The sequence below is a fragment of the Bison bison genome, unplaced genomic scaffold (genome assembly GCF_000754665.1).
Source record: "Bison bison bison isolate TAMUID 2011002044 unplaced genomic scaffold, Bison_UMD1.0 scf7180017864268, whole genome shotgun sequence".
NCBI lineage: Eukaryota > Metazoa > Chordata > Mammalia > Artiodactyla > Bovidae > Bison > Bison bison.
Window position 1 is genome coordinate 1,024,654 of NW_011494840.1, and position 13,385 is coordinate 1,038,038.

Below are 13,385 nucleotides of genomic sequence, written 5' to 3' on the forward strand. Positions count from 1 at the left end.
AGATTTTATCTACCCTCTAAATTCCATCATGAGAATACAAGTGAAGTTCTGGAGGGACAACTGCCTTGGGGTGAGGGGGCAGGTGGGAGGACTTGACACCTAGGACAGGAGCCCTGAGATTGGGAAACAGGTGCAACGGAGGGGGAGTGACACGGATACACAGGGTCCCCTCCTTTTTTTCTTTTCATCCCTGAGATATGACCTCAATAGACCCCTCAGCAGACAAAGACTGGGGGTAAGATGCAAAGTGTAGCCTGGGTCATAACACAGGTCACAGCAGCATATATGTAAAAAGAAAAAAGACCGAGAAAGGAAGAGAGAAGAAATGGAAGCCAGACTATCAAGGAAGAAAGGACCATGAAGAATGAGTATAATAAGAGGTATATAAAACCAGGGAACTACCTGGTAGTTTCGACAGTAAACATATTGGGCCTGCTTGGCATTGGCACTGCATGTGTCCTTCAGTCATTCCTGGAAAAGGTCTTCAATTTTCTTTAGCACCAGAAATTGACCAACGATCACGCAGCCCTCCCCCCTATTCCCTGGTCTGTTTTATGCTATTTTCCCTCTTTTTGGCATAAGAGTCACTGTCCTTGTAAAGCTTTTTAAATCAATAAAGTCTGTGGCCTTCAAAACAAAAAAATACAAGAAAAACTGGGCCTCTACTGAGCCACACACACACACACACACACACACACAAACTACCTTGATTCTTACTTTGCAATAATTGAATAATTGTAGCTAGTTCTTCCAAGGATAGTCAAGTCTTAGTAGCATTAGACAATAAGCATATTTCAGTGGCCAAATGTAAACACTGTGTTAGAAAAAAGAAAGTTAGGCTTACATCTTGTCCATTAACGCCTGACAAACCTGGATCTCCTTTCTCTCCTGGTTCACCCTAGAAAGAAACAATTTATACAGTGAAAAATGTTAAATCTGAAGATCTTTACTAAGAGAAAATAAAAGAGTTACATTGTTTGGGTATTTATAACAACATGATTACTTTGCTAATCCCTTGAAAGAAACATTTATTAAAAAACAATTCTGAGTCCTAAAACCAAAAAGAAGTTTAAAGGTTCAAAGAAAAGTTGCATAAAAATGATTAAAGTGTATAAATAGAACAAGGATTATTTTTTTTTCTATAAGCAACAAAGAACTTTCAGGAGGGCAATTTGTTAATATATAACAAGGGTCTTAAATATGTTCATTTCATTGGGACCAGTGATTTTACTGCTAAGAATGAATCCCAAGAAAATAAACAGAGATGAAAAGTTTTACGCACTAAGATGTAGAGCGCAGTGCTATTCATAGTAGTAAGAAGAGAAACATTCTAAATGTCCAGTACTAGGGAACTGGGTACATTACAGCATAGAGATACAATGGTATATGCTCCAACCATTACAATCATGTTTACGAATTTTAGTTTATACTATAGGAAAGCTCTTATGATATAAAAAGATACAATTATTTAACAAATTTAGTGAATAAATGTTAATGAATACCTGTTTTTATTACTGTAAAGCTACAAGTGTTCATAATGGCCACTAACAACATTGTTGATGACACATCTCATAGTTGCCTGTATTTTTGTTTGATTACTATCTGAAAGGTATATGCTTTTATTGGTATACCCTGCATATCTATGGTGGGCTTTCCAGGTGGCACAGTGGTTAAGGACTCGCCTGCCAATGCAGCAGATGCAAGAAATGTGGGTTCAATCTCTGGGTTGGGAAATTGCCTGTTGGAGGAAATAGCAACCCACTCCAGTGTTTTTGCCTGGAAAATTCCATGGACAGAGGAGCCTGGCAGGGTACAGTCCAGAGGGCCACAAAGAGTCAGATGCAACTGAGCGCTTGAGTATGCATGCTGCATATCTATGGTATAATTAAAAAAAAAATTTTTTTTAAGTCTGTCTACCTAACCATCCACCTATCTACCTGTGTCTAAATCTACCTATGAGTCTCAGAAGAACTAATGAAAGCAAACAAATCAGAAAAATAAAAGTAAATAATCTATGCATTCTATGACTATGGGAAATTTTATTTTCTTCAGTATATTCTTCAATGTTTTTCAATTTTTAAATAAACATGTATTATGTGTATAATTTGTAAAGTGTTTAAAAATAAGAGAATATGCTGTGTGTATAAAGAACTCATTCCGCCCTAAGTGCATTGCATATTACTCTCTGTGTGTAAAGTAGTAATAGTAGTAGCAGCAGTAGTATTAATAGTTATCTCTGCTTTGTGCCACCAGGGTGATTTTTATTCTCTTCTTTATATATTCTTTTGCTCTTTGCTTTTTAAGACAATAAGCATTATTATTTTTATCTGCAAGAAAAGAAAAGCAAGCACTTCCTGGGCCAAGATGGTGAAGTAGGAAGACCCTGAACTTACCTGCTTTCCTAGATACACCAGAATCACAACTATTTATACAACATCTACCAATGAAAACTAACAGAAGGGCTCTTCTACAACTAAAGATATAAAGAAGGAACCACAATGACAGGTAGGTGGAATGGAGAATGGAGACGAGGTACAGTCGAATCTTATACTCCAAGGTGGGCAACCCACAAAGGGGAGAATAGTTACAACTGCAGAAGTTCTCCCAAGAGGCAAGGGATCCAAGCCCCACACTGAGGTCCCCAGCTCTGGGATCCTGCCCTGGAAATATGAGCCCCTAAAATATTTGGCTTTGAAGGCTAGTGGGGATCACCTTCAGGAGAGCCAGAGAGCTGTGGAAAATAGAGGCTCTGCACTTAAAGGGCACACACAAAGACTCACATGATTTAGTACCCAGGACAGAAGCAGTAATTTGAAAGAAGCCTGGAGCAGACCCACATGCTGATCTTGGGGAGTCTCTCAGAGAATAAGGAGGCAGGTAGACCTCATCCTGGCGACACAGACACCAGCAGCAGCAATTATGGGGAGCTCATTCTACCACGTGGACGCTGGTGCTGGCAAGTACAACTTTGGAATCTTCTCTAGCTTATTAGCCCTAGAGCCCAGACCTGCACTAACTCAACGATGTGTAGGTGCCAGCGCTGGATGTCTTAGAACAACGAACTAACTGGGTGAGGACAGAGCTCATCAGAAAGCAGGATGCCTTAAGAATCCCTAGATTTTGTTGTTGTTGTCAAGGCAAGGAATAAGACCTGATTCAGAAAAATGTCCGAGAAGACAGCAGACTAATGTCACACAATAACCATCTGTTGGGGTCTGAACGCCAGGTTCTTTTATAGAACCAAAGAGAGAAGCAGTGAGGAACTAAAGTCAAAAGGCAGAGTAGAGAGGGACAGGTTATGAAGAAGGAAAATAAGACTCCCTGGTCTTAACCGGAGCCCACAGATGCCCCTGGATACATCCATGCCTACCAGTGGACTGAGGATCCAGTTCACACACTAGTGTGCACACACTGGATCTGGGATGTCCAGGGCCCTGTAGCCAGAGACCTATGGCCTGGGCCTCCCATCCAGCCTGCTCTAGACTCAGTGCCAGCCTCACCTACCAGTAGGCAGGTGCCAGTTACAGGATACCCTGGGATTCAGCTCCACTCACCAGATGGCCAACATCAGCTTTGAGACACCTTGGGCCACTCAGCCAGCTGCCCTGGGACCTGACACCACTCATCACCAGGCTGAAACAAGCTTCAGAACACCACAGACTTTGCAGCTAGCTATGTCAGGAATCAGGCTCTTCTACTAGTGGTCCCAAAGCAGCTCTGGAACCCCTGGGCTCTGCACTAGAGACCCCAGGACCTGGCCCTGCCAGCCAGTTGCAAGAGATACAAATCACTATGGGTAAAATGGAAAAGCAACATGAATGTAGTGTACAGTATGGGGAAATACAGCCATTATTTTGTGATAGCTTTAAAGAGAATATCACCTGTAAAAATAATGAATCCCTATATTATATACCTGAAACTAATAAAATATTGTAAGTCAACTACACTTAAATTAACAAAAAGGAATGGAGTAGCAATAATTTTTCAGACACAATAGATTTTAAAACTGTAAACAAGAGACAAAGAATGACCAAGGGCTCAATCTAAAAAGATATAACAATTGTAAATATATATGAACTCAACACAGTAACACTTCTATACATAAAACAAATGTTAACAGACAATGAAGAATTGTAACCAACACAATAATAGTAGGGGGATATTACCATCCTACATACATCAATGGGCAGGTCATTCACACAGAAAATCAATGAGGCTTTAAGTGACATATTAGATCAGTTGAGTTAAATATATAAACATTTCAGTAAAAAACAAAGGAATGTACATTATTTTCAAGTGCACATGGAACATTCTCCAGGATAAATCACATTCTAGGCCACAAAACAAGTCTCATTTTTAAGAAGATTGAAATTATATCAGTCATCTTTTCTGACCAGAATAGTCTAAGATTATAAATCAACTATAAGAAAAAAATTCAAAAAAACCCCACAAACACATGGAGGCTAAACAATATGCTACTAAACAACCAATGAATCCCTGAATAAATCTGAGAATAAATGTAAAAATAAATAAAAAAATGAAAACACAATAATTAAAAAACCTATGGGATGAAGCAAAAGCAGTTCTAAGAGGGAAGTTTATAGTGATATGCAAGACTACCTCAGGAAACAAGAAAAATCTCAAATAACCAATCTAACCTTATATCTAAAGGAACTAAAAAAAGAAAAACGACCAGAATCCAAAATCAGTAGAAAAAAAAAAAAAACAACATAAAGATCAGAGGACAAATAAATGAAATAAAGACAAACAATACAAAATAATGGAATATATCAATGAAATCACAGCTGGTTCTTTGAAAAGATAAACAAAATTGATAAACCTTTGGCCATACTCATCACAAAACGGGGAAGGGGAGTCTGAATCAACAAAATCAGAAATGGAAAAGGAGAGGTTACAACCAACACCACTGAAATACGAAGGACAATAAAAGATTTCTCTGAACAACTACATGCCAATAAGATGGAAAAGCTAGAAGAAATGGACAAATTCTGAGAAATGTATACTCTCTCAACCAGGAAGAAATACTAAATATGAACAGACTAACTGCCAGTAATAAAACTGAATCAGTAACAAAACTCAAGTCTAGGACCAAGTAGCTTCACAGGTGAATTCTACCAACCATTTTGAGGAGAGTTAATATCTATCCTTCTCAAACTATTCTAAAAAAATTAGAGGAAGGAAAGCTTCCAAACTCATTCTACAAATCTAACATCACTAGACAAAAATATCACAAAAAAGAAAAAACTATATACTAATATCCCTGATGCTAAAATAATTAATAAAATAGCAAACTGCATCCAAAAATAGATCAAAAGGATCATATATCATGATCAAGTGGAATTTACTCCAGGGACACAAGAATAGTTCAATATTTGTAAGTCAGTATGATACACCACATTAACAAAGTGAAAAATAGAAGTCGTATAATCATCACAATAGATACAGAAAAGATTTTTCAAAATTCAACATGCATTTATGACAAAAACTCTCCACAAAGTGGGTAGCGAGGGAACATACTTCAACATAATGAAAGCCAAATATAATAGGCCCATAGCTCACATCATAATCAGTAGGGAAAAGCCAAAAACATTTCCTCCAAGATCAGAAACATGCCAAGGATGTCTTTTATCAGCACTTAAGGTCAAATAGTATTAGAAGTCCTACCCATAGCAATCAGACAGAAAAATAAATAAAATCATCCAAATTAGTAAGAAGTAAAACTGTCCCTTTTGCACATGATATGACACTATACATAGAAACCCTAAAGACACCACCAAAAATCTATTAGAGCTCATCAATGAATTCAGTAAAATCGAAGGATACACAATTAATATACAGAAATCTGCTGCATTTCTATACACTAATCCCTATGATTAGAAGACCAAATTTTCCAGACTAGAAGACCTAACCCTCAAATCTATATAGAATCTGAAATGACCCCAAATTGCCAAAGAAATCTTGAAAACAAAACAAAGTTATAGGTATCACATTCCCTGACTTCAGACTATTCTACAATTCTACAATAATCAAAACAGCATGGCACTGGCACAAAAAACAGACATATACAGAAATGAAACAGGAAAGAAAGCCCAGAAATAAATCCATAAACCTATGCTCAATTAATCTCTGATAAAGGAGGCAGGAATATATAATGGAGAAAAGACAGTCTCTTCAATAAGTGGTGCTCAGTAAACTGGATATGTAAAAGGATAAAGTTAGGACATTTTCTCATATTATATAAACTCAAAATACTATACAAAGTATTTTGTATAGTATAGTACAATACTACACTATACAAAGTAAAATACCCCAATGTTCATCGCAGCACTGTTTATAATAGCCAGGACATGGAAGCAACCTAGATGTCCATCAGCAGATGAATAGATAAGAAAGCTGTGGTACATATACACAATGGAGTATTTACTCAGCCATTAAAAAGAACACATTTGAATCAGTTCTAATGAGGTGGATGAAACTGGAGCTTATTATACACAGTGAAGTAAGCCAGAAAGAAAAACACCAATACAGTATACTAACGCATATATATGGAATTTAGAAAGATGGTAATGATAACCCTGTATGCGAGACAGCAAAAGAGACAGATGTATAGAAGAATCTTTTGGACTCTGTGGGAGAGGGAGAGGGTGGGATGATTTGGGAAAATGGCATCGAAACATGTATAATATCATATAAGAAACGAATCGCCAGTCCAGGTTCAATGCAGGATATAGGATGTTTGGGGCTGGTGCACTGGGATGACCCAGGGGGATGGTATGGGGAGGGAGGTGGGAGGGGGGTTCAGGATGGGGAACACGTGTACACCCGTGGCAGATTCATGCTGATGTATGGCAAAATCAATACAATATTGTAAAGTAACTAGCCTCTAATTAAAATAAATAAATTTAAATTAAAAAAAATACTCTAGAAAGAAAATCCTAAAAACACCACCAAAAATCTACTAGAGCTCACAATAAATTCAGTAAAATTGCAGGATACAAAATTAATATTCAGAAATCTGCTTCATTTCTATACACTAATGAACTATCAGAAAAATGGGTTAATACATACCGAGGAAACCAGAACTGAAAGAGACACATGTACCCCAATGTTCATCGCAGCACTGTTTATAATAGCCAGCACATGGAAGCAACCTAGATGTCCATCAGCAGATGAATGGATAAGAAAGCTGTGGTACATATACACAATGGAGTATTACTCAGCCATTAAAAAGAATACATTTGAATTAGTTCTAATGAGGTGGATAAAACTGGAGCCTATTATACAGAGTGAAGTAAGCCAGAAAGAAAAACACCAATACAGTATACTAATGCATATCTATGGAATTTAGAAAGATGGTAACGATAACCCCGTATGCGAGACAGCAAAAGAGACACAGATGTATATAACAGTCTTTTGGACTCTGTGGGAGAGGGAGAGGGTGGGATGATTTGGGAAAATGGCATCGAAACATGTATAATATCATATAAGAAACAAATCGCCAGTCCAAGTTTGATGCATGATACAGGATGTTTGGGGCTGGTGCACTGGGATGACCCAGAGGGATGGTATGGGGAGGGAGGTGGGAGGGGGGTTCCGGATGGGGAACACGTGTACACCTGCGGCGGATTCATGTTGATGTATGGCAAAACCAATACAATATTGTAAAGTAAAGAAAATAAAAATAAAATAAAGAGGAAAAAAAAGAAAAGAAAAATGGGTTAAAAGCCTAAATGTAAGTCTGGAAACCATGAAATACCTAGAAGAAAACATAGAACACTGACATAAATAATAGCAAAGTTTGCACAGATCTGTCTCCTAAGGCAAAGGAAACAAAAGCAGAGAAAGAACTAATTGGTACTCATTAAACATAAAGTTTTGCACAGCAACAAAAACAAAAAGACACCATAATGAATGGGGAAAATATTTTAGCAAATGATATGACTGATAATGGGTTAATATCCAAAATACATAAACAGTTCATATAACTCAGTAGCAAAAAAAAAAAAAATTCAATTGAAAATGGACAGAAGATTGAACGTTTTTCCAAAGAAGACAAACAGATATACATCAATCAAGGAAAAAAATGCTTAATACTGTAATCTTCAGAAAAATGCCAGTCAAAAATACAATAAGACATCACCTCATACCTGTGAGAATTGTTATCATCTAACAGACCCTGAATGATAAATGTTGGTGAGGATTTATAGAAAAAGGAGCCCTTTTACATTGTTGGGGAGAATGCAAATTTGTGTAGTCACTGTGAAAAACAGTATAGAGGTTCTTAAAAAAACTAGAAATAAAACTACCATATGACCCAGAAATTCCACTACTGGGCATATATCCAAAGAAAACAAGAACACTAATTTGAGAATGTATCATGCACCCAAATGTTCACATTATTATTTACAGTAGCCAAGATATGGAAGTAGTCTGTGTCCATGAACAGACGAATAGATAAAGAGGATGTGATGTACACACACACCATGGAATACTACTCAGCCATAAAAAGAATGACATTTCGCCATTTGCAACAGTATGTGGAGATGTGGCGGGCACTATGCTTAGTGAAATATGTCAGACACAAGACAAACACTCTATGTTGTCACTCACCTGTGGATTCTAAAACATGAATCAAATGAACATAGCCCAGTAGAAACAGGCTCATAAAGACAGACAGCAAACTGATGGTTATCAGTGGAGCGGGAAAAGGGCACGATAGAGATATGAGATGAAGAGGTACAAACTACTATACACAGAATAAATACATTGCAACAATATATTATACAGCAAGAAATATAGAGCCGTTATTTGGTAGTAACCTTAAATGGCGTATACTCTACAAAAATCCTGAATCACTATGTTGTACACCTGAAGCTAATGTAATACTAAACATCAATTATACTTCAATTAAAAGAGCAAGCACTTGATTTTAAGAGAGAATATTTTAAATAGTCTACAAGTAGAAATACACAGGTGCAGTTCCAAACAAGCAGCAACAGCACACGCCACCCCAAAATGTGCCGCTCGTATGCGGTACGTGGACTGTTTCGCTCTAAAGGCAATTAAGCCACCATAACTCTCAGGAACAGCTTTGTTCTCTCCCTTCATTGCCTCAGAGAATTTACTAGGGGGCTTGGCCCAGAAACGGAGCTACTACCAGAGCTCACCTTTTATCCAAAGACTTAACTGCATGGCAGGCAAACATCTGATTACCACACACATGCCCTTCTCATCCGCCTGTGAATTGTCTTCTCTCTGAAGCCTGGCCCATCGCACTCCTTAGCTCCCAGGGCAGATAAACCTCAGCTTACCTTTAGGTGTCATGTTTTTATAGGGCTCTTGAACTAAAACTTTTTCTCCTGTTAATCTGTCTTTTGTTGATTTAATTATTAGGCCAAAGACCAAGAAGGGAAGAAGGGAAAAATGTTCGACTACTGAACAATCATCTAAGACAACGCATTATTACCCTATTGAAAAATGCAGGAAATGAAGCAAAAAATAATTCGGTTATACTTGGAATATAAGAAATCCATATTATATACAGGGCAAACAAAAGGCCACATGAACACATTTAGTCATTCAGTGAAATAGGGTTAAGTTAGAATGAAACTGAAGATGTTGAACTGCAAATGGAGGGTAAAGAGATGCCTGTAGAGTGGTTTCTCCAGGATGGTAGCCACTGGCCACACATGGCTATTTAATAAAATTTAAAATTCAGATTTTCCGTTACCCTAGCCACATTTCAAGTGCTCAGTAGTGCTGGGTATATTGGACTGTGAAGGTTAAAATATTTACATCACCATTGAAAATTCCACTGGACTATGCTAATCCAGAGAGTGGCATGTATGACAGAAAACAAAATAGGAATTAAGAGCTTCAGAAATACCCAGAAGAAAATATTTAGTAAGAGGATACAAAACAACACATGTTTACATATTGATATAAAATGTGTTCAGTACAAGTTAATAAAGTGAAATTTTTATACTAGAAGACAAATATAATTCCATAGATATAATCATCAACTTACAGATGCAACTAAAAAATAAATATAGTCTTTATTCAAAATTAAAGGCTCCGATAGAATACATAAGCAACTCTATATACTAAAGAGGTAAGTGTCTACGAGAAAACCAACTTGACAGTAATAAAAGTTAAATAATAATAATAATATGAACAATAACATAGAGAACAGAGTTGATATTCTGATGGGGTTTACATTGCATGGGAAGAGGACAAGAGATATGGCAGACAGTTAAAGAAGAAATGTGTTGCTTCAGATTAATCAGTGGCAAAAATTGGCAATGAATTTTTAAAGTATTATTTTTAATGTAAAAACTAAGTATATAGTTATACATAGGGGGCCACTGTGATCAAATAAGGTTCATAAAAAAGTCATTTACTTGACTATTATCATTGCTACCAATGTTTCTATAATGTTTACTATGTGCCAAGCACTGCTTTAAGCATCCTGCAGTTCTATGACGATCTAGAGTAAAGATACAATAATCACCCTCATTTTACAGATAAAGGAACTGAAAACAGAGAGGTTAAGTAACTTGCCCAAGGTCATATAACTTAAAAGGGGTAGGATGCCAATTTAGCCCAGGCTCCACAGCCTGCACTCTTAAAACTATTAAGCCCATTAGTTTTAAAATAGACCAGGGAAAACTGAAAATGCAGTGTAGAAATCGGGATTTCGGCAAAGCAGGAGGCAAAGTCTCTGACAATGCCTCCCACAGGCATCAGCCAGGTAACATTACTACTGAGCTTGTAACTGGCAAAGGTCTCTCTCCTCTCCTCTCTCGTATCAAGCTCTTAATCTTGGCATTGTTGACAATTCTTCCTTGTGAGGGCTGTCCTGTACGTGACAGGATGTTTAGCATCATTCTGGCCTCTATTCGCTATTAGCCAGTAGCCAGTCTCTTCTACACGCTCTCTGTTCTCAGTCTTGACAAACAAAATGTCTCCAGATATTGCCAAATTTCACATGGATGGTGAAACTGTTTCCACCTCAGAGCTATTGATATGTATTATGAATATATATGTATATATAATACAGATTCATGATATGAAATGTTACAGCAGACTGAAACAATATGCTATCATAAGCACCATGGACTTGATTAGGAGTAACTGTGCAATTTTGCTTTAAAGTTAATTCTGCATGGGTTAGAGAACCCACTTAAAAATAAAAATATTAAATGATCAGAAGGAAATATAAGTGAAACATAGGTCAGAGCTCATGGTGAGTAAGGTGTCTAAATGTAGAGACAAAAGAAGACATTCATAATAAAAAATAATATATTTTACAAAATATTCATTATAACCTTTTAAGGCAAAAATATTATAAACTAAAGGGTAAATGATAAAATGGGAAAAGCATCATATGATGGTTTAAATTTTAACATCATTAGTACACAGAGGTTTTATCATTCATAAGAAAAACAATGATATACCAACCGGAAGTTGTGCAAAGGACACATCAGGCAACTACCCACAAGGAATACAAAAGAAATGCTAAATGACAATTGTGACTATTTTAACAGGTACTAAGTGAGCTGTAGAGCTCAGTATTGTAAATTTAGAGCTCTTTATTGTAAATTCTATCATTCTTTGAAAGCAGTGGGAGTTCTACATCCAGACAGAAAAAAAAAAAGATACTCAAGAATTGCATACTTAATAAATCCCAAACAAAAGAAAGTTGACAATAGTAACCAGCTGTTCCTTTTTTCCTCCATTGAGAAGAAAATGAGTGAAAACAAAACTATGGCTTTAATAAGCTAGAATTAAAGAAAATTTATTTGACACCGGAGGTTGTTAGACAGTAGTTCCATTTATGTTTTTTCTCAGTGCTTAGATACGTTCAAAAGCAGAAAAGATTAAAGAACAAAACCAACAGAACATTTCAGGAGATTTCTTTGAAAATACAATAAATCATTCTAGTCTGACAAATCATAAATGTGATCCTAACCAAAGGAAACAAGATAAATGAAAATTAGATTTCATGAAAATTTTTCCAATACCCATTCTTTGATGAAACTATTTTCAAAACTATACCAAAATTTATGAACTAATACCTTTTGCAACAACATGGATGGACCTAGAGATTATCATATTAAGTGAATTAAGTCAAAGACAAATATCGTATATCACCTACGTGTGGAATCTTTAAAAATGATGCAAATGAACTTATGTACAAAACAGAAATAGACTCACTATTATAGAAAATAAACGTATGAAAAGGACAGGGAGGGATGAATTAGGACTTTGGGATTAACATGTACAAACTCACTACATATAAAAAGACAAACAGCAAGGACCTACTGTATAGAAGAGAAAATGATATTCAATACCTTGTAAAAACTTGGAAAAGACTGCAAAAGGATATATATATACACACACACACATACATATATATGTATATATCTTTTTGCCCACCTAATACAATATATATGTAATATGTAATATATATATATATAACCAAATGAAATTGGGTTGGCCAAAGATTTCATTTGGTTTTTCCATAAGATGCAATGCCAAATAATGTTCAAACTACTGCACAATTGCACTCATCTCACATGCTAGCAAAGTAATACTCAAAATTCTCCAAGCCAGGCTTCAACAATATGTGAACCGTGAACTTGCAGAGGTACAAACTGGATTTAGAAAAGGCAGAGGAACCAGAGATCAAATTTCCAACATCCGCTGATCATCAGAAAAGCAACAGAATTTCAGAAAAAAAAATCTACTTCTGCTTTATTGATTACACCAAAGCCTTTGACTGTGTATATGAAAACAAACTGTGGAAAATTCTTCAAAAGGTGGAAATATCAGACCATCTGACATGCCTCCTGAGAAATCTGTATGCAGGTCAAGAAGCAACAGTTAGAACCAGACATGGAACAACGGACTGGCTCCAAATTGGGAAAGGAGTACGATAAGACTTTATATTGTCACCCTGCTTATTTAACTTACTTGCAGAGTACATCATAAGAAATGCTGGGCTGGATGAAGCACAAGCTGGAATCAAGATTTCCAGGAGAAATATCAATAACCTCAGATATGCAGATAACACAACCCTTATGGCAGAAAGTGAAGAGGAAGTAAAGAGCCTCTTGATGAAAGTGAAAGAGGAGAGTGAAAAAGCTGGCTTAAAACTCAACATTCAGAAAACTAAGATCATGGCATCTAGTCTCATCACTTCATTGCAAATAGATGGGGAAACAATGGAAACAGTGACAGATTTTATTTTCTTAGGCTCCAAAATCACTGCAGATGGTGACTGCAGCCATGAAATTAAAAGATACTTGCTCCTTGGAAGAAAGCAAAGTGAAGTGAAGTGAAAGTTGCTCAGTCATGTCTGA

At 36.5% G+C, this 13,385-nt stretch overlaps 1 protein-coding gene across 1 annotated transcript in view; it reads right to left on the minus strand.

Moving 5' to 3' along the window:
* Positions 1–13,385, minus strand: part of COL19A1 (collagen, type XIX, alpha 1) — a 445,162-nt gene that overhangs the window by 240,135 nt on the left and 191,642 nt on the right. The window contains exon 13 of the mRNA XM_010848502.1: positions 845–898. Coding sequence (XP_010846804.1) covers positions 845–898 — 54 coding nt within the window. The remainder of the gene's footprint in view (positions 1–844; positions 899–13,385) is intronic.